The following is a 21,978-nucleotide window of genomic DNA, read 5'->3' as shown; positions in this document are numbered from 1 at the left end:
ATCTTTCATTCTTTTAAACTTCAGAGAATGTTGACCCAGTTTACTCAGCATTTCATCATTTACTAATTTTTTAAATCGCTTACTTTACTTGGACATGTCTGTTTTATCTTTTTTTATTTGTTCATGGGATATGGGTGTTGCTGGTTAGGCCACTACTTATTGCGCATTCTTGAGGCCATTTAAGAGTCAATAATATTGCTGTGGATCTGGAGCTACATGTAGGCTAGACCAGGTAAGGATGAAAGATTTCCTTCCTTAAAGGGCATTAGTGAACCAGGTGGGTTTTTATGACTATCAACAATGGTCTCGTGGTCACCTTTTAAGCTTTTAATTCCAGATTGTTTTTATTGAATTCAAATTTCACCATCTGCCATGGTGGGTTTCGAACCCAGGTCCCCAGAGCATGACTGGGTCTCTGGATTACTAGCAATAATACTACGCCACTGCGGCATTTCAATTGAAGTAAATAGAAAAGATGAATTACTATTTTGTAAAGCAAAAGTAATTCACAAATGTTTTTTTTCCAACTCTTTGAACAAAAATGATTATTTAATATTGTTACCATTTCAATTTGTTTCAGGTTTTCCAATGCACTGACCTCTCCCATTGCCAGTATCACCCAGAACAAATAATGTATCTTTCGATAAACAACCAGCTGCCCACTCCTGGCATTGGGTTCTACCCTTGCTGCAAGCAGAAAGTACTACGGTTTGATCCTCTTCAAACAAGCACAGTAAGTAGAAAGACTAGATAAAAAATGTAAGTAATAATACCCTCAAATTATATCAATCGATGAACATTTACAGCACAGAAGGAGACCATTTATTCCATCATGACATGTCAACCAGCGAGGTGCAGTGCTCTAACTGTGAGATGCGGGAGGCCTGTGACGCTTCCAGCATTCCAGATGATTACATCTGCAGTAAGTGTACCCAATGGCAGCTTCTCAAACTTCAGCAGTTGGATGCACTTAAGAGCATGCAGATGGTGGAAAGCGTCATAGACAGGAGTTATAGAGATGTGGTCACACCCAAGATGCAGGCAGATAGATGTGTGACCGCTAGAAACGGCAGGCAGTCAGTGCAGTATTACTCCGTGCTGTCCCCTCTCTAACAAGGTTACAATTTTGGATAATGTTTGGGTGGGGAAGATGGCCTATCAGGGGGAAAGCAACACAGCGGCCAGAGCAGTGGCACCACAGCAGGCTCTATTGTTCAGCAGGGAGGGTCAAAGCGCAGAAGAGCAATAGTCACAGGGGACTCCATGGTCAGAGGCACAGCTAGGTGCTTCTGTGCTCGTGAAAAAGCCTCCAGGATGGTGTGCTGCCTCCCTGGTGCCAGGGTCCAGGATGTCACTAAACAGCTGCATGGCATCTTGAAGGGGGAGGGTGATAAAGCAGAGGTCATGGTACATGTTGGTACCAATGGCATAGGTAGGAACAGGGATGAGGTCTTGCATCAAGAATTTAGGGAGCTGGGCAATAGACTAAAGACCAGGACCTCGCGGGTTGTAATCTCTGTAATACTCTGTGTCACATACTAGTGAGTACAGGAATAGGAGAATAGCACGTTGAATGCATGGGTTAAGAGTTGGTGCAGGAGGGAGGGTTTTAGATTCCTGGACCACTGGGACCGTTTTTGGGGAAGATGGGACCTGTTTAAGCAGAACGGTCTACATCTAGACCAGAGTGGAACTAACATCCTTGCTGGCGGGTTTGCTCGTGCTGTTAGGAAGAGTTTAAACTAGTTTGGCAGGAGAGGAGACGCGGACTGATACCTGAATAGGGATACAGTATGACATAGAAAAGCAATCAGGTCAGAGGGAATACAGCGGTAATAGGTGTCAATAAGTTTCAAGGGAGTAAGACAAAGCTGGATGGCCTCTACTTTAATGCCAGGAGTATTAAAGATAAAATGGATGAGTTAAGGGCGATGATTTGTACATGTAATTATGATATAATAACTATCAGAGACATGGTTGAATGAGGGGCAGGATTGGCAGCACAACATCCTGGGATATAGAATCTTCAGGCAAGACAGACGAGGGGGTAAAAGAGGAGGTGGCATTGCATTATCAGTTAAATGAAATGAAAATCGCTTGTCACAAGTAGGCTTCAAATGAAGTTACTTTGAAATGCCCCTAGTCGCCACATTCCGGCGCCTGTTCAGGGAGTCTGGTACGGGACAGTTACTACAGTAAGGAGAGATGATATCTTGGATGGAGCATCAAATGAAGCCTTGTGGGTAGAGCTTAGAAATAAAAAAGGGACAACTACATTTCTAGGTGTTTATTATAGACCCCCAGATATTCAGCAGGAAATTGAGGAGCAAATATGTGCGTAATTCGCAGAGGGGAGTAAAAATAATGAGGGACATTATATTAGGTTATTTCAACTTTCCCAAAATTATTTGGGATAGCCATCGTGTTAAGGGCTTAAATGAAGTAGAGTTCTTAAAATGTATACAGGAAAACCTTTTGGTTCAATATGTAGAGGCTCTAACAAGGGATGGTGCATTGCTGGATTTAATTCTGGGAAATGAAGCTGGACAGGTGGTTGATGGGGAGAATTTTAGTGATAGCGACCACAACATAGTTCAATTTAAATTTGTTATGGACGAAGAAGTAGAGAAGTTGCAAAAAAAGGTTTTGGCTTGGGGAGAGTAGGTTTTAACAAAATAAGGCAGGATCTGGTCGAAGTAGACTGGAAAGAGTTACTTGTGGGGAAATCTACAGAAAAGCAGTGATGGGGGGGGGACGTTCGAAGATGAAATGGAGACGGTACATGCCCAACATTTTCCCTTTAAGGTAAGAGGAAGGTATAACAAACCCAGAGAACCATGGATGATGAAAGGAAGTACAATGAGAAGGAAAAGAGAGGCTTTTGATTGGAACAAGTTACAGAGGCACTAGTGGAGTACAGAAAGTGCAGGATGGAACAAAATAAATCAATTAGGAGAGCAAAAAGGACATGTGAGAAAGCTCTGACTGGTAAAAGTAGGGAAAATCCCAAGATAGTCAACAAGTATATCAATGGGAAGAGGATAACCAGGGAAAGAGTAGGGCCCATGAGGCACCAAGGGGAAATCTGTGGGTGGAGCCAGAGGACATTGGTAGGGTGTTAAACGAATATCTCACATCTGTCTTCACCCAAGAGAATGAGGAGGTATTTATGGAAGTCGGGGAGAGAGATTGTGAGGTTCTTGAACAATTGTCATAGAGAATGACAAGGTATTGGTGGGCTTAAAAGTGGACAATTCTCCAGGTCCGGGTGAATTGTGTCCCTGGCTGCTGTGGGAGGTGAGGGAGGAGATTGACGGTGCCCTGACCCAAATTTTTAATTCCTCTCTGGCCACAGGGGAGGTGCCAGAGGACATAGATGACTTTGGGGGGGGTAGGATCAATAAGTTTGTGGATGACACAAAGATGGGCCGGGTGGCTAACAGTGAGGTTGAGTGTCTTAGATTACAGGAAGATATACACAGGATGGTCACATGGGTGGATAAGTGACAGATGGAATTTAATCTTGAAAAGTCTGAGGTGATACACTTTGGGAGGAGTAATTTGACAAGGAAGTAATACTATGAAAGGTCTGACACTGGCAAGTTCCGAGGAACAAAAAGACCTTGGTGTGTTTGTCCATAGATCTCTGATGGCAGAAGGGCAAGTTAAGGTAGTGAAAAAAGCATATGGGACACTTGCTTTTATCAATCGGGACATAGATTCTAAAGCAGGGAGGTCATGATGGAGCTGTATAGAACTTTGGTGAGGCCACAACTGGAGTACTGTGTGCAATTCTGGTCGCCACATTATAATTGCACTGGAGAGGATTCAGAGACGATTCACCAGAATGTTGCCTGGAATGGAACATTTAAGTTATGTAGAGAGGTTGGATAGGCTTGGGTTGTTATCGCAGGAGTAGAGAAGGCTGAAGGGTGACCTATATATAAGATTATGAGGGGCATGGACAGGGAGCAGCTGTTCCCCTTAGTTGAAGATTCAGTTACGAGGGGACACAAGTGTGGGGTGGGAGATTTAGGGGGGATTTGAGGAAAAACATTTTTACCCAGAGAGTGGTGACGGTCTGGAATACACTGCTTGGGAGAGTGGTAGACGTGGGATGCCTCACACCCTTAAAAAAATTACATGGATGAGTACTTGGCACGCCATAACATTCAAGGCAATGGGTCAAGTGCTGGCAACTGGGATTAGGTGGGCAGGTCAGAGCCTTTCGTGCATCGGTGCAGACTCGATGGGCTGAAGGGCCTCTTCTGCACTGTAGTTTTCTGTGATTCTATGTCAGCTGTATTATTCTCATATCTAACTCTACTTTAAATATGTAGCATATCCTGTCTCTCATTGATAAAAACCCAGGTTCCCATATATTTTATTAACCAATGTCTCAATCTGTCCTACCAACTTCAACGATTTATGTCCGTATGTACCCAGGTCCATTTGCTCTTGTACTTCCTTGAGAACTGTACCCTTTATATTATCTGCGCTCTTCCTACCAAAATGAATCTCCCACATCTCTGCATTAAATTTAATTTTCCACTTGTCTGCTCATTCCACAAGCTGTTTATGTCCTTTTGAAATTCTACACTATCTTCCTCATGGTTCACAATACTTTCCTATCATCCATAAGTTTTCAAATAGTGCCCCATATAACATTTAACAGTGGAGTTCTCCAGAAATTGATTAATATATATCAGATAGAGCAGGGGTGCTGGCAGCAATTCCTGGAGAACTCCACTATTAAATGTTTCTCCAGTCCAAAAGCAGCAATTCATTAGTATTTTGTTTCCACTTACTCAGCTAATTTTGTGCGGATGTTTCTATTGTCCCTTCTATTCCACAAGCTCTATCTTTGCTCAATGTCTGTTGTGAGGAACTTTATCAAATGCCACATGGACAGTATTAGCCTCATTACCCACCGGGGGCCGGATTAGCTCAGTTAGCTGGACAGTTGGTTCATGAGGAAGAGCGAGGCAAACGGCACAGATTCAATTCCCATGTCGGCTGAGGCTATTCATGAAGGCCCTGCATTCTCAACTTTGTCCTTCGCCTGAGGTGTGGTGATCCTTAGGTTAAATCATCACCAGCCAACTCTTTCCCCCCTCAAAGGGGAAAGCAGCCTATGGTCATCTGGGACTATTGAGACTTTACTTACTATTACCCGCATTTTGCCTGCTTTTTGTTTGAAATTTTGAGCAATTTATTTGTAATTGTAAGGTTTCACTTGTATTAGTAGCCTTTACTAGCAATAGAAAAGGTGATTGGAAGTTATGGGGTATTTTAATTATAAATTAATTTGGAAAATAAATTAACACATAAACATAGCAGACCAGGTAATGTGTTGTAACTGTAGAATATGGGCGCCCCTGGACACCAGTGGTTTGAGGAACTTTGGCTCAGAATCATTGGGCTGGAAGTCGAGGTGCAGACATTATGAAGCATTATGGAGGGGGAGAGTAACCGGACACATTGTTACAGGGGGCAGTCGCACATTTTAGGATAGGGCCTTGTTAAAAAAGCTATTTTTATTAGCATTTGTATTTAAAAACAGAGTTTCGCAGACAAAGAACAACACAAGTTAATACAATAAAACCAACATGACATGAGCCCCACGCTGTCACCATGTCCATGACTGAGGTCCCAGTACTATTTTACATTATTTACAATAGTGTGCGTTTATACAGTATTTTGAAGGGTTTTTCCTGGAGCACCCAGCTTTGCCCATCTATTGCTGAGACCCTTCCCCTCGCTTGCCAATTGTCTTTGTTTCGCTGGGGGGGGGACTCCGTTCCCCCTAAGTTTTGAAGGGAAGATGGATCGGTCCGTTTTCCCAGTTTAGTCCATGTCGGTGAGCTTTGTATTCCCTCCCTATGGGTGGTCCTCCCTGTTTCTTCTGCACTATTTGCGAGCTCCCTTCCATCCAGCAACATTCCCTGTCACACCCCCCCTTCCCTAACTGTGTTCCTCAACCCCCCAGCTAGCTTCTGGTTGCGAACTGATCCGTGAAGAGGCTTGCGAACTTTTCCACGTGTCATGGAATCTCTCCTCGGACCCTCTTATTGCAATTTTTTTTTTTTTTTTAGTCCCCCATGACCCTGAACATAGTCTCGATGAAGGCTGTCCAGAACTCATTGAGTCTGGGGCAGGACCAGAACATGTGGGTGTAGTTGGACCATTCCCCCGACACCGCTCGCACTTACCCTCCACCTCCGGGTAGATCCTGCTCATGCGTGTCTTGGTGAAGTGTGCTCTGTGCACCACCTTGAGCTGCATCAGGCTGAGCCCAGTGCAAGAGAAGGTGGAGTTGATCCTGTGCAGTGCCTTGATCCAGAGTGTTCCCCCTATCTCCATGCCCATCTCCTCGCCCCATTTCGGTCTGGTCTCATCCAGTGGGATATGTCCTTTTCTATGAGTCGTTTGTGAACGTCGCCACACTTGTCCTCTCCTAACCAGTCCAGCCCAACCCAATCTAACCCCCGTCTGCTTAGTACCCCCCACCCCCACTGTCCCGCTTTCTCCATGCCTTTGCCTGTGTTCGTCTCTGGTCCCCTCATCTTTATTCAGCCCGCGTTCTGGCCGTTGCGTTCTATCGCTGTTTGCCCAGTCCATTCTACTGGACAAACTTGTTGGCTTCCTCCGTTCCATTGCTTCCCTCATGGGGGCTATCCCAGTTTCCACAGCTGTTTGATGGCTGCCAGGAGTTCTCTTATCAATTCTCCCTGTGTCTCTGGAGCTCGGAGGTGATGAAGCCTGTAAGCTTGTTCATCAGTGCTTGGGTCTGCGCTGGTAGTTCTATGGGGTCACCTCTTCCTGGTTCCGTGCCACTGCTTGTGGCTGCCGGCTCCGAGGATGAGATTTCCCTCTCCTTGTCTTTGCTGGCTTTTCACTGGGCAGCTGACTTTTCCCATTCTTCTTGTCAGTGCGGTTGCCGGGGGTTAGGCTGGGAGATTGTAGGTACTTTTGGTGAGGTTAGAAGGCCAGTGTCGAAGATTTTATGTGACAGCCACCCTTCATGCGACCACTCAGTCATGGCCGCCACCTGAAGTCAGGATAAGGCCTTCTGATTTATCAGTGGTCTGAGACAGGAAGGTGTGACTGTAAGTGAGGCAGATATGGGGACCCAGCAGGTAGAAGCGAAAAAGCCTCCGCCGTTGCAATTTCCCAACAGCTTTGAGGCTATTGCAGTCTGTATGGATGAAAACGAGGTGGATAAGCAAACTGACCACAAGAAGCCATTCAAGTGGTGGGGGGTTCATAGGAATGCACTCGTTGTTGTGGATGGCATAGTCTGAGGGATAGACACAGTTCTTTGCAACCAAGAATGCAAATTCAAACAACTGCTTTGCCGGTCACCAGGACATTGATTTGGGTTGGGAGAGGAACATGTAGTGGGAGGGGGAGAATATATAGAGCAAATAGAGATGGGAGGTGGCATGGTAGTGCAGTGATTAGCAATGTTGCCTCATGGTGCCAAGGACTCGGGTTTGATCCCAGCCTGGGTCACTGTATGTGTGGAGTTTGCACATTCTTCCCATGTCTGTGTGGGTCTCACCCCCACCACCCAAAGATGTGTGATAGGTGGATTGGCCACGCTAAATTGCCCCTTAATTGAAACATTAAAAAAAAATTAGATGAATGTATGGCTTAAAAACTGGTGTAGAATAAATTAGTTACTATGCATGGGCAACTGGAATCAGTAAAGTGGGAGCTGTACTGTTGGGATGGTCTTCACCTGAGCAGTGTTCTGGCGAGTCATCTAATGAGGATGATAGAAAGGGTTTAAACTAAAAAGCGGGGGAAGGGATCATATGAGAGAAAATGTAATAAATCAAAGGGAAACAGCAAGCTAATAGAACAGAGTAATGATTTGAGTAATTATGTGTGACAAGGGACAGACAGTACCAACGTAAGGGTGCAGCAGCAGATATAGCCGGTGAGTACAAAAATGGCTATGTATCTGAATGCACAGTCAATTTGTAATAAAAAAGGATGAATTTTTAGCACAGAGAGAAATATAAATATATATATGATCTGACAGCCATTATTAAGATATGATCGCAGTTGACCAAGGCTGAGATGTAAATATTGAAGGTTATTTGACATTTTGAAAAGATGGGAAGTAAGGAAAAGCTGGTGGGATAGCTCTGTTAATTAAGGATGTCATTAGCACAGTGATGAGAGGTGACCTTGGCTCGAAAGAGAAAATGTAGATTCAGTTTGCGTAGAAATTAGGACTATTACATTAAAGGTAAGAGGTCACTTGTTGGAGTATTTTACAGCCCTCTAACGGCAGTTTATCAGTAGGACATGGTTGTACAGGAAGAAATAAATGGGGTGTGTAAGAAAGGCATGGTAGTAATCAAGGGTGACTTTAATCTATAGGTAGATTGGGCAAATCAGATTGACAAAAGTAGCCTGGGAGTTCATCGAGTGTATTCTGGACAATTTCTCATAGTAGTAAGTTCCACAGCCAACCAAGGAGCAGGCTATTCTGTATCTGGTAATGCGACAGGAATAATGAGACAGATACTCGGCTCCATTATGACATGGAAGCATGAAAGCCTGGGCCTAAAAGCCTATCCACCATTCATGCAGGTGCTCTGGTCATTGTTTCTGGGTGTAAATATCTTGCACCACCTTCTCAGTAAGTCAACCCCTTTAATCATTAATAACTAAGCCTTCCAAGTTCGACATCCCTTCAGTTCCGAAGAAGTTATAATCGACTTGACATTTGCTCTCTTTCTCGCTCCACAGATACTGCCAGAGTATTTCCAGTATTTTCTGTTTTATTATTCAAGCTTTGTCAGTGGTGAGAAAAGTATTGCAAAGGGCAGAGCAACGTAACTCTAACAGCAAGATTTAGGTCTTGGTCTTTAATGATGTATCAGTTTCACGTTTGAAATAACAATAACAGCAAGTACCATTAGCCTTTTCAGTTATTTTAACAAAATTTGACCTGATATTTCTATCATTGTATTTTATATAAATTTCTAATTTTATCTTTCTTCTTGACTCTATATTCTAGTATGTTGTTGAACTAATTCTGCTGCTATTATTGTCTAACAACTGCTCTGTATCTCCAGTGGTATGCCTAAATTCTCAATATTGTATTACCATTTGGTTTTCCAAAAAAATCCCTATCTTCTCCGTGCCTTGATTCTCTGCAATTCGACTTCCTCCTTTAACCTGAAATAGTTCCACGCTCTAGGCAAGGCAATCCTTTACCTTTTTACATGCAAAAGATCTTATTATTATTTTCTTTTGTGTTATCAGATAGTCTGAATATTTTCTTGCTTCCATTCTAATCTCTCTTTTCACCTCCGTGTTACTTTCTAGTGACTATTACGAGGGTAGCATGGTGGTGCAGTTGTTGGCACTGCTGCCTCACAGTTCCAAGGACCCGGGTTTTATCCTGGTCCCAGGTCACTGTCCGTGTGGGGTTTGTACATTCTCCCCATGTCTGCGTGGGTCTCACCCCACTACCCGAAAACACCTAGAATATTTTAATCTAATGATTTACCAGGATGCTGCCTGGTTTGCAGGATAGGTCTTATGAGAAAAGGTTGAAGGAGCTAGAGCTTTTCTCTTTGGAGCGGAGGAGGATGAGAGGTGACTTAATAGCGGTTTATAAGATGATGAGGGGGATAGATAGAGTGGACGTTCAGAGACTATTTCCTCAGGTGGATGTAGCTGTTACAAGGGGGCATAACTATAAGGTTCAGGGTGGGAGATATAGGAGGGATGTCCGAGGTAGGTTCTTTACTCAGAGAGTGGTTAGGGTGTGGAATGGACTGCCTGCTGTGATAGTGGAGTTGGACACTTTAGGAACTTTCAAGCGGTTATTGGATAGGCACATGGAGCATACCAGAATAACAGGAGTGGGATAGCGTGATCTTGGTTTTGAACAATGCTCGGCACAACATCGACGGCCAAAGAGCCTGTTCTGTGCTGTACTGTTCTATATCCAATGTGCAGGGTAGGTGGATTAGCCATGCTAAATTGCCCCATAATTGGGGAGCAAAATTAGGCACTGTAAATTAAAAACAAATTCTAATTAATATTACTAATGCAAACGTTATGGCTGCCTTGTCCACAGTTTTTTATTAATTGCCGCATCAATGCCTCAGGGCGGCACGATAGCACAGTGGTTTGCACTGTTGCTTCACAGCACCAGGGACCCAGGTTCGATTCCTGGCTTGGGTCACTGTCTGTGTGGAGTCTGCACATTCTCCCCATGTCTGCATGAGTTTCCTCCGGGTGTTCCGGTTTCCTCCCACAAGTCACGAAAGATGAGCTTTCAGGTAATTTGGACATTCTGAATTCTCCTTCAGTGTATCTGAACAGGGGCCAGAGTGAGGCAACTAGGGGATTTTCACAATAACTTCATTGCGGTGTTAATGTAAACATACTTGTGACAAAAATAAAGATCATATTATATGTTGTTCACCTCAAATATTATTTGTGCACGGTGGCTTAGAGGTGGCTCTGCTGCCTTCCAGTGCCAGGGACCCAGGTTCAATTCCAGCCTTTGGTGACTGTGTGGAGTTTGAACTTTCTCCCAGTGTCCACATGGGTTTCCTCTGGGTGCTCCAGATTCCTCCTACAGTCTAAAGGTGTGCAGGTTAGGTGGATTGGCCATGCTAAATTGCCCCTTAGTCTCCAAAAGGTTAGGTGGGGTGACTGGGTTGCGAGGATAGGGTGGGGTCTGAACCTGGGTAGAGTCCTATTTCGGAGGGTTGGTGCAGAGACGATGGGTCAAATGGCCTTCTTTTGCACGGTAGAGATTCCGTGATTGAATATATCTCACTTCTCAAACTTTCAACCTGCCTCATTACCTTGAATTTATCCAAATGTCCTGCTATAACATCTTTAATAATAGCTTCTAAAGTTTCCTATGATGGATATTCAGCAAACTGACGTATACTTTCCTGCTTTCTGCCTCCCTTCCTGACTAAGGAGTTACATTCGGTATTTTCTAATCTAATGGAACTTTCCCCAAATCTTGGATTTTGGAAAATTAAAACCAATGCATCACATATCTCACGAGCCACTTGTCCCCCCTCCCTCTCATGCGGGATCAACCATACTTACCTTTTGGATGTGTCCCTGCACTTCGGGGTTTCCCTTTGTTTCAGGCCATCCAAAATGGCTGTACTCACCATGAGGCCAAGCGCCTGCGCTCTAGGGTTTCCTATTGTTCATGGGCCACCCAGCATGGCTGCCAACCATGTGTACGCCATTGTGGGTGTGCACCTTCACTTTAGGGTTTCCCTTTGTTTGGGGACCATCCAAAGTGGCTGCTTGCAGTGCCGTATTGTTCCCTGTTGCCAGGTCCATTTGTTCCCCCTACGGTTCTGTACCTTCCTCCCTCTTCACCTCCTCACACCTACCAGTGTTCTCCACACCCCTCCTTTCAACCCATCTGCTTGTCCCCCGTCTTGTGTTGTTTACCCCTCCTCGTTGGCAGGTGCTCTGTCCCCCGAGGGAGATGCACCGTGCCCCTCGCTTGTACATCCTGGTGCTAGCTTTCCTTCTAGTGTGGCGGACCCCCCTCCCGGGTCCGTCTGAGCCTTTCCTTAGCCCATGTTTATCTCCCTTCTCCCCTCTTTCTCTTACTCCCTTTTTCCTGAGCCCTGCTGCCCTCTCCCTCTCCTTTCTGTGCCTTAGCTTTCGGTTTCAGAGCAAGGTAGTACAGTCCCGCACAAAATGTCTTTCAGTCTCTGTTTCTCAGAGTGATGGTTCCACCTCTGTTTCTACTGCTGCTTTTCCAGCCCGTTCTTTTGGACAGACTTGTCCGCTTCTGCAGGGGTAAAATAGTGCTCCCTACCCTAGAAGGTTACCCATAGCTTGGCTGGGTAGAGCATCCCAAACTTCACCCCACTTTTATACAGGGCTGCCTTCCCTCTGTGGAATTCGACCCAGCGCTTGCCCAGGTCTGCCCCAATGCCCTGGTAAATTTATATCTGGTGTCCCTCCCAATTGCAGGTTCATGTCTGCCTGTTCCATCTCTGGATTCTCTCCTGGTACTAGTACACCTTCGTGATTATTGCCCTCGGCTATTCTCTGGCCCTGGGCTTTGGCCGGAGCTACCTGTGTGCCTTGTCGATCTCTGGCAGCTGGGGAAGCTGTCCTTTCCCACCAGGTTTCCCAGCATCTGGGTCACGTAGTCCGTGGGATTCGTGCCCTCGGTTCCTTCCGGCAGTCCCAATATTCTGAGGTTCTGGCGCCTCGACTGGTTCTCTTGATCCTCGATCTTCCCTTAAGGTATCCCTGGGCTGCCAACAACCTTGTTATTTCTACTTCTAGGGTGATGATCGGTTGCTTTGGTCTGTGGAGGCCTTTTCTAGCTCCCTGATTGTGCTTCACTGCGCCTCCCGTCACCATTCTGCTTTGTCGAGGGCCACCTGCTTCTGTGACTGCCAGCTTGACTGCTGCCTGAATTCCTAGCCTTGTGTGCTCCTTGAGCTTCTTTAGGTCTGTGGTGAGGAACTTTCTGCAATCGCCCTTCGGTGAGGGGGCGTTCCTTGCACGGCTTGTTCGCCCCTATCGTTTAGGTGCGGCTGGAGTTTCCTTGCCTCGTGGGTGCACCGTCTCCCTTGCCCGTTTCTCCAGGCTCCTGTTGCCTCTTGTTTCCTTGTGGTCTCTGCTGCAGTTGTTGTTTGGTACTTTTCAAAATACCTTGTATCTTTTTGTGCATGTTGAAGAGGTTGGTGTGGGGATGCTTTTTTCCTCAGTTCTGTTGGGCTATTTCGGATAAAATTACCTAAATTAAATTTTTAAGGAGGAGAGCCACCTCCATGTGTCCACTCAGCACATCCCCACCACCAGACGTTCCACAAACCACTACTTTTAAGACTCTAGAATGAAATGTATCTCAACTCGGCGACCTGTTAGCCCACAACCCAACAATTTGCTCAGTACAACTTCACTGGTGATAATTTTCTCAAGTTCCTCCCTTCCTTTCATTTTCTGATTTACAGCTATTTCTGTATCCTCTATAATGAACACTGATGCAAAATCACTATTTAATTCATCTGCCTTATCCTCATTTTCCATTATGAATTCCCAAGACTCATTTTCTTAAGGTCCAAAGTCCTCATTGTTAATTTTTTATTTTTAAAATATCTATGGAAACTTTTACTCTCTGTTTTATATTTCTGGTTAGGTTTATCTTCTAAGGGGAAAGATATACAAACTGTGGGCAGCATAGTGGGTAGCACTGTTGCTTCACAGCTCCAGGGTCCCAGGTTCGATTCCCGGCTTGGGTCACTGTCTGTCTGTATGGAGTCTGCTCGTTCTTCCTGTGTCTGCATGGGTTTCCTCCGGATGTTCCAGTTTCCTCCATCAAGTCCCGAAAGACGTGCCGGGATGTGGCGATTAGGGGCTTTTCACAGTAACTTCATTGCAGTGTTAATGTAAGCCTACTTGTGACAATAAAGATTATATTATGTTAGCTCTGTTTTATTAGAATATGGATTTGTTGATATTGTTTACCTTTGGAATAAAATATCTTTTTTAGAAAAGAGTTTGATTCCATCTAACTTTTTTAGTTAACCATGGATGGGATGTTGTCCTCTTAGAATTTTTCTTTCTTGTTGGAATGTATCTATTCTGTGTATTTTAAAATATCTCTTTACGTGTCTGCCAATGTATCTCTATTGACCCATCCCTTAACCTAATTTGCCAGGTCACTTTAGCTAGCTCCGCTTTCATGCCCTCAATTGCCCTTATTTAAGTTTAAATTACTAGTCTTGGATGCACTCTTCAATATTCAGGTCTCAATCTATGCCATCCTGAAGCAATGTCTCTGATGACGATTAGATCATACTCGTCTGTTTCTATTTGAGCTAATAGTTTGCCGGTTTAGTTTTGAATGCTACATGCATTCAGATTCAGAACCTTTAGTTTTGTCCTTTCTTTATTTTTGTAACCTCTAGCTTATCTACTGACTTAGTCTTAGATTTGCGCTCTCCATGCCTTCCTGCCATGGTTTTTTAAATAATTTCCCATATTACAACGTTTCTCTCTTGTCTTAGAATCATAGAATAGAATCTCTTGAGTGCAGAAGGAGGCCATTTGGCCCATCAAGTCCACACTGACACTTGGAAAGAGCACCCTACCTAGGCCCACACCCCCACCCTATCCCAGTAACCCCACTTAAACTATTGGACACTAAGGGGCAATTTAGCATGCACAATCCACCTAACCTGCACATCTTTAGACTGTGGGAGGAAACTCACGCAGGCACGGGGGAAAAAAGTGCAAACTCCACACAGTCACCCACTGGAATTGAACCCAGGCCCTGGCACTATGCGGCACCAGTGTGATAACCATTGTGCCACCCTACTCTTACCATATCATCCCAAATTTGATTCCTTGCCCCCACTATTTTGTTTAAAATCTCTACTTCCCTGGGCAAGGCAAACAAAAAGCGAACTGGAAATGTCACCCAATCAGAATCTACCAGGACATTGGGGCAGACCAAGCCAAGCGTCGGGCAGAGCTCAACAGGGTGAAGGCAGCCCTGTATAAGAGTAGTGTAAATTTTGGGATGCTGTACCTGGCCAAACTCTGGGTCACACTCCAAGGCAGGGATCATTTCTTCACAGCCTCTATGGGCACAAACAAATTTGTCTTCGAGAAACAGCAGCAGGGACAACAATATAAAGATCATCCAAAGAGACTTTATTTACGAAATCAGTTAACCAAATTGATGAGCATTTTGCCAGGGACTGCACTGCCTCGTTCTGAGGACGTGAGGTGAAACAGAGGAAGGGAAGAGCGAGGGCAGCAGAGCACAGGAAATGGGAGGAGAACGCCAGGTAGGGACTACAGAGAGGGTGCGATAAATGGCTACATAACCGACCCTGGGAGAAGGGCCACCACACAGTGGGAAAGCTAGCTCCGGGAAGCCTGAAGGAACGAAAGGCCGCGGCTCATCTCAGGGAGATAGCACCTGGCAAGAGGGGGGGCTGGGGCAGGGTAAGCATCAGCAACTAGGGGAAGAAAGACAGGGAATGGAACATGGGGGCGGAGGGGTGCTCCAGGGAGGGGGTGGGGGAGGACGCTGGGGGGTGCAGGGGGAGAAAGGTAGCAAGGGCATTAGGCTGGCTGCAACAGGTCACACGTCTCAACTTGGAACACAAAGGCACTGCAAGCAACTACTTTGGAGGGTCCCTGAGCAAACAGAAACCCTAGAGTGCAGGAACTTGCCCACATGGTGTGCACACAGTTGTGGGCCATTATGGGTGGCCTCTGGACAAAGGGAAACCCTGGAACCCAGCCTCATGGGGAGAACGGTGACCACAGCCATTTTGGACAGCCTCCGAACAAAGGAAACGGAGTGCAGGGGCACGTCCACTTGGTAAGTATTGTTGATCCTGCAGGAAGAAGGAGGATAACCCCCCCCCAAATCAGGATAGTCACCTGGAACGTCAGGGGACATAACGGCCCAGTGAAAAGATCCAGAGTCTTCACCCACCTGAAAAGTATGAAAGCCGTCATAGTCTTCCTCCAAGAAACGCATCTGAGGGAGAAGGCCCAACTGTGGATAAAGAAAGACTGGGTGGGACACACCAACCAATCCTACTACAGGACAATGTCATGTTGGCTTGTGTAGGCTTGAGAGATGAACAGACACTTCCAACACAGATGAAGGTTCAACTCTATTTTATTTTATTAACTCCTAACTGACACATGATGACTGTGGGTCTAAATAATGCTAACTTGAACTAGAGACCTAAGCCTTGTCCGAACCAGTTGATTTTCTCAGCCAAAAGGAGGGGTAATCCCAGGTTAAAGAGGTGTGAATTGTCTCAAGTCAGGACAGTTGGTAGGATTTTGCAAGCCCAGGCCAGATGATGGGTGGTGGGGGGGGGGGGGGGGGGGGGGGGGGGGGGTGGAGAATGTAATGCGACATGAATCCAAGGTCCCGGTTGAGGCCGTACTCATGTGTCCAGAACTCGGCTATAAGTTTCTGTTTGGCGATTTTGCGTTGTCGCGCGTCCTGAAGACCGCCTTGGAGAACGCTTACCCGGAGATCAGAAGCTGAATGCCGGACTTCCAGTGGCTGTGATGACGTAGGAAGCCACACATTTGGGAGCTCCCAGTTTAAACGGACTTTTAGGCTCTTTTTAGAGCCCAAAACATACATTTTTCAACATCTCCCGGTGGGGGAAGGTGTGCTGAACGACTTTCCCCGCAGTTCATGACTCGAACTCTGAGTGGAAAGGGGGAAAAAGCAGCAGCAGCTCCCCAGAAAAAACGGGGGAAGGGATCTAAGATGGCCGCTGGCAGAGCTCCAAAGGAGTGGAGGCTGTGGGCCCAAGAGCAACTAGCTGCTCTCATGCAATGTTTCACAGACTTCAAAGCTGAGGTACTGAGCTCTCTGCAGGAATCAAACAGAAGGCTGTCAGAGATTCAGACCACCCAGGGTGCTGCCATCAAGGCGTTGCAGACGCAGGCCACTGAACGAGAGGAGGAGGCCGTGGTCCTCGTGAGTAAGGTGGAGGGGCACGAGGCACTCCACAAGAAGTGGCAGGAACGCTTCGAGGAGCTTGATCACCGCATGAGGTGGAAAAACCTGCGGATCTTGGGCCTTGCAGAAAGGCTGGAGGGGTCGGACCTGACAAACTACGTGACCACGATGCTGAACTCGCTAGTGGGGGCCGGGTCTTTCCATCTGCCCTTGGAGCTGGAGGGAGCGCACAGGGTGCTGGCCAGGAGGCCTAAGGAAAATGAACCCCCGCGTACGGTGCTGGTGAGGTTCCACCGGTTCAGTGATCGGGAGTGTGTGCTGCGCTGGGCCAAGAAGGTGAAGAGCAGCAAGTGGGAGAATGGGGTAGTATGGATCTACCAGGATTGGAGAGCGGAGGTGGCTAAGCGGCGGTCTGGATTTAATCGGACGAAGGAGGTGCTTTACAGGCAAAAGATAAAGTTCGGAATGTTGCAGCCCACGCGCCTGTGGGTAACTTATTCGGACCGGCACTATTATTTCGATTCCCCGGAGGAGGCGTGGGCCTTTATGCGGACGGAGAAACTGGACTTGAACTAGGGGTTGGGGGTTGCGGGGTCGGTTGTAATATTTTAGTGCTGGATTCTGCTGTTGCTGTGCACTCTTTTTTTTTGTACTTTTACAATTTTGATATGGTTATTTACGGGGGTGTTCTGCTATGTTTTTTTTGCTGTGGGGCACTGTTCGAGTTGTGTATCTTGCGGGGAGGGTCGGGGGGGTTTGTTGTATTCTATGTCGGGTTGGGGGTATGGAGTGGGGCTGGTATTTGGGAGCTGCGTCAGAAGGGTGTGGTGGGGCAGTGCGAAAGTGCGGGCTTTCCTCTGGTTTCCCACGCTGCGGGTCTGGGGGGGCGGAGACTGTGACGGGGGGAGGCGGGTTCTTCTCCGTGCTGGAGCGGTGCCTGGAGGAGGGATAGATTGGGGGATGATCCCACTTTGGGAGGGGTCGGGTTATTGGCGGGAGTTTCCGGGGTCAGCAGAAGTTAGCTGACCCACGGAAGTACAATGGAGGACGGTTCGCGGCGAGGAGGGTTCCTAGCCTGGGGGGGAAGGGAGGGGGGAAGGGAGGGGGGAAAAGGGAAATACCGGGTTGCTGCTGGTAGGGTCAGGAAGGAGCTGGTGGGGGCCAGGGGGAAAGAGGTGAGGTGTTGTCGCCGTGGGAACTGGGTCGGACAGGGGGTGCTGGCCTGGGGCGGGCAGTCGACGGGCTATGGCTAGTCGACATGGGAGGGGGGCGGGACGCCCTCTGATCCGGTTGGTCACCTGGAATGCGAGAGGGTTGAATGGGCCAGTGAAGCGGTCGAGGGTACTGGCTCATCTGAAGGGGCTAAAGGCAGATGTGGCAATGCTTCAGGAGACCCACCTGAAGGTGGCGGACCATGTCCGCCTGAGGAAGGGATGGGTGGGGCAGGTTTTCCACTCTGGGTTGGATGTGAAGAACCGGGGAGTGGCGATTCTGGTGGGGAAAATTGTGTTGTTTGAGGCATCGGAGGTGGTGGCGGATAAGAGGGGTAAGTATGTTATGGTTAGGGGCAGGCTACAAGGAGAGAAGGAGGTACTGGCTAGTGTGTATGCCCAAAATTGGGACGATGCGGGCTTTATGAGGCGTATGTTGGGACGGGTCCCGGATCTGGAGGCGGGAGGTCTGATCATTGGGGGGGGGGGGACTTTAATACGGTGTTGGATCCTTCACTGGATCGGTCCAGCTCTAGGATGGGTATGAGGCCGGCGGTGGCCAAGGTACTGAGAGGGTTTATGGATCAGATGGGTGGGGTGGATCCATGGAGGTTTGTGAGGCCGAGGGCACGCGAGTACTCTTTCTTCTCCCACGTACATAGAACATAGAACAGTACAGCACAGAACAGGCCCTTCGGCCCTCTATGTTGTGCCGAGCCATGATCACCCTACTCAAACCCACTTATCCACCCTACACCCGTAACCCAACAACCCCCCCTTAACCTTACTTTTTAGGACACTACGGGCAATTTAGCATGGCCAATCCACCTAACCCGCACATCTTTGGACTGTGGGAGGAAATCGGAGCACCCGGAGGAAACCCACGCACACACGGGGAGGACGTGCAGACTCCGCACAGACAGTGACCGAGCGGGAATCGAACCTGGGACCCTGGAGCTGTGAAGCATTTATGCTAACCACCATGCTACCGTGCTGCCCACAAAAATGGCAAATATCCTTCTCTAAAGGACATTAATGAACCAGATACATTTAAGGTCTACTCTCGGATAGATTTCTTCGTGGTGAGCAGGGGACTGATTCCGAGAGTGGAGGAGGCCGAGTATTCGGCCATTGCAATCTCCGACCATGCTCCGCATTGGATAGAGTTGGAGATGGGGGAGGTGCGGGACCAGCGCCCGTTGTGGCGGTTGGATGTGGGGTTGTTGGCGGAGGACGAGGTGTGTAGGAGGGTCCGGGCAAGCATTGAGGGGTACCTCGAGGTGAATGATACGGGGGGAGGTTCAGGTGGGGATGGTCTGGGAAGCCCTGAAGGCAGTGATTCGTGGGGAGCTGATATCCATCCGGGCACACAGGGAGAGGAGTGGGAGGGATAGACTGGTGGGAAAGATGCTGGAGGTGGACAGGAAGTATGCAGAGGCACCAGAGGAGGGACTGTTGGGGGAGAGGCGCAGGCTAAATTTGATTTGCTGACCACTAGAAAGGCGAAGGCACAAGGGGCAGTGTACGAACATGGTGAAAAGGCGAGTAGGATGCTGGCTCATCAGCTCCGCAAGCGGGATGCGGCTAAGGAAATTGCTGGAGTGAGAGACAAGAGTGGGAATGTGGTGCGGAAGGGGGTAGAGGTGAATGAGATCTTCAAGGACTTTTACGGGGAACTGTACCGGTCGGAGCCAACGGGGGAGAGGAGGGGAATGGAGAGGTTCCTTGACGGGCTTTCTTTCCCGAAGGTGCAGGAGGAGAAGGTGGAGGGGTTGGGTGCGCCGATTTTGCTGGAGGAGTTAGTTAAGGGGATCGGGCAGATGCAGTCAGGGAAGGCACCGGGGCCGGATGGGTTCCCGGTGGAATTTTATAAAAAGTTTGTGGACCTAGTGGGCCCCTTGCTGGTGCGGACACGAAGCATGGGAAGGGGGGACTTTGCCCCCGACGATGTCGCGGGCGCTGATCTCGTTAATTTTAAAGAGGGACAAGGACCCCCAGCAGTGTGGTTCATACAGGCCCATATCTCTCCTCAACGTGGATGCTAAGGTGCTGGCAAAAATCCTGGCCACCAGGATAGAGGACTGTGTGCCAGGGGTTGTGCACGAAGACCAGACCAGTTTTGTGAAGGGAAGGCAGCTGAACACGAATGTGCGGAGATTGTTGAATGTCATCATGATGCCGGCGATTGAGGGGGAGGCAGAGATAGTGGTGGCGCTGGATGCAGAGAAGGCCTTCGATAGAGTGGAGTGGGGATACTTATGGGAGGTGTTGGGGAGGTTTGGATTTGGTGAAGGGTTCATTAGATGGGTAAGGCTGCTATATGAGGCCCCGATGGCGTGCGTGGCCACGAATAGGAGGAGGTCGGAGTACTTCCGGCTTTACCGAGGGACCAGGCAGGGTTGCCCCCTGTCCCCCTTGTTGTTTGCACTGGCAATCGAGCCGATGGCGTTGAGGGATTCAGAAAGGTGGAGAGGCTTGGTGCGAGGTGGAAAGGAACATAGGGTGTCATTGTATGCCGATGACCTGTTACTGTATGTGGCGGACCTGGTGGGAGGGATGCCGGGGGTGATGGAGTTGCTAGCTGAGTTTGGGACCTTTTCAGGTTATAAATTAAATTTAGGCAAGAGTGAGGTGTTTGTGGTGCACCCTGGAGACCAGGAGGAAGGAATTGGTAGGCTCCCACTTAGGCGGGCAGGGAGAGCTTTAGGTACCTGGGGGTGCAGGTGGCCAGGGACTGGGGGACTCTTCACAAGCATAATTTCACCAGACTTGTAGATCAGATGGAGGAGGAGTTCAAGAGGTGGGACATGCTGCCATTATCGTTGGCGGGGAGGGCACAGTCCGTCAAAATTACGGTGCTTCCGAGGTTCTTGTTCCTCTTTCAGTGCCTGCCCATCTTTATCCCCAGGGCCTTCTTTAGGAGAGTGACTAGCAGTATTCTGAGCTTTGTGTGGGCGCATGGGACTCCGATAGTGAAGAGGGTGTTCCTGGAGCGAGGGAGGGATAGAGGCGGGCTGGCGCTGCCCAACCTTCTGGGGTACTATTGGGCAGCCAATGTGTCAATGGTGCATAAATGGGTGATGGAGGGGCGACGTGGAAAAGAATGGAGATGGCGTCATGTAGAGGTACGAGCCTGGGTGCCATGGTAACGGCGCCGTTGCCGCTCTCCCCTAAGAGGTTTACCACGAGCCCGGTGGTGGCGGCGACCCTAATAATCTGGGGACAGTGGAGGCGGCATAGGGGGGAAACAGGGGGCTCGATGGAGGCTCCACTGGGTGGCAACCATCGGTTCATCCCGGGGAACAAGGATGGGGGATTTAGGGGGTGGCAAAGGGCAGGCATCAGCAAATTGAGGGACCTGTTTATTGGCAGGAGGTTTGCGGGCCTGTGGGAACTGGAAGATAAATTTGGCCTTCCCCAAGGGAACATGTTCAGATACTTGCAGGTAAAGGCGTTTGCTAGGCGACAGGTAGAGGGATTCCCTTTGCTGCCCTTGCAGGGGACGATGGACAGAGTGCTTTCGGGGGTGTGGGTCGGAGAGGGGAAGGTGTCTGACATCTATAATGTAATGCAGGAGGTGGAGGAGTCGTCAGTGGAGGAGCTGAAGGCTAAATGGGAGGAGGAACTCGGGGAGCAGATAGTGGACGGGACTTGGGCGGATGCCTTGGAGAGAGTCAACTCTTCCTCCTCATGTGCGAGGCTTAGTCTCATCCAATTTAAGGTGCTGTACCGGGCCCACATGTCCGGGACTAGGATGAGTAGGTTCTTTGGGTGTGAGGATAGGTGCACCAGATGTTCGGGGAGTCCAGCGAACCACGCCCATATGTTCTGGGCATGCCCAGCACTGGAAGAATTCTGGAAGGGGGTGGCGGGGACGGTGTCGAGGGTGGTTGGATCCAGGGTGGGGACTCACGATTTTTGGAGTTGCGGTAGAGCCGGGAGTGCAGGAGGCAAAAGAGGCCGGTGTCCTGGCCTTTGCGTCCCTAGTAGCCCGTCGAAGGATTCTGCTACAGTGGAAGGATGCAAGGCCCCCAAGTGTGGAGACCTGGATCAGTGACACATAGAACAGTACAGCACAGAACAGGCCCTTCGGCCCTCAATGTTGTGCCGAGCCATGATCACCCTACTCAAACCCACGTATCCACCCTATAACCGTAACCCAACAACCCCCCCTTAACCTTACTTTTATTAGGACACTACGGGCAATTTAGCATGGCCAATCCACCTAACCCGCACATCTTTGGACTGTGGGAGGAAACCGGAGCACCCGGAGGAAAC

General features: G+C 48.4%; 1 protein-coding gene across 8 annotated transcripts in view; it reads left to right on the top strand.

Moving 5' to 3' along the window:
* Nucleotides 1-21,978, top strand: part of kiaa1841 (KIAA1841 ortholog) — a 224,543-nt gene that overhangs the window by 90,501 nt on the left and 112,064 nt on the right. For all 8 annotated transcript variants that reach the window (XM_038808965.1, XM_038808982.1, XM_038808974.1 and 5 more), the window contains one exon: nucleotides 581-733. In XM_038808965.1, the coding sequence (XP_038664893.1) occupies nucleotides 581-733 (153 nt within the window). The remainder of the gene's footprint in view (nucleotides 1-580; nucleotides 734-21,978) is intronic.

Source organism: Scyliorhinus canicula, chromosome 1, assembly GCF_902713615.1.
Source record: "Scyliorhinus canicula chromosome 1, sScyCan1.1, whole genome shotgun sequence".
In the NCBI taxonomy this organism is placed as follows: Eukaryota; Metazoa; Chordata; class Chondrichthyes; order Carcharhiniformes; family Scyliorhinidae; genus Scyliorhinus; species Scyliorhinus canicula.
Note: the sequence above shows the minus strand (reverse complement) of the source record. Positions and strands in the feature narration are given on the sequence as shown.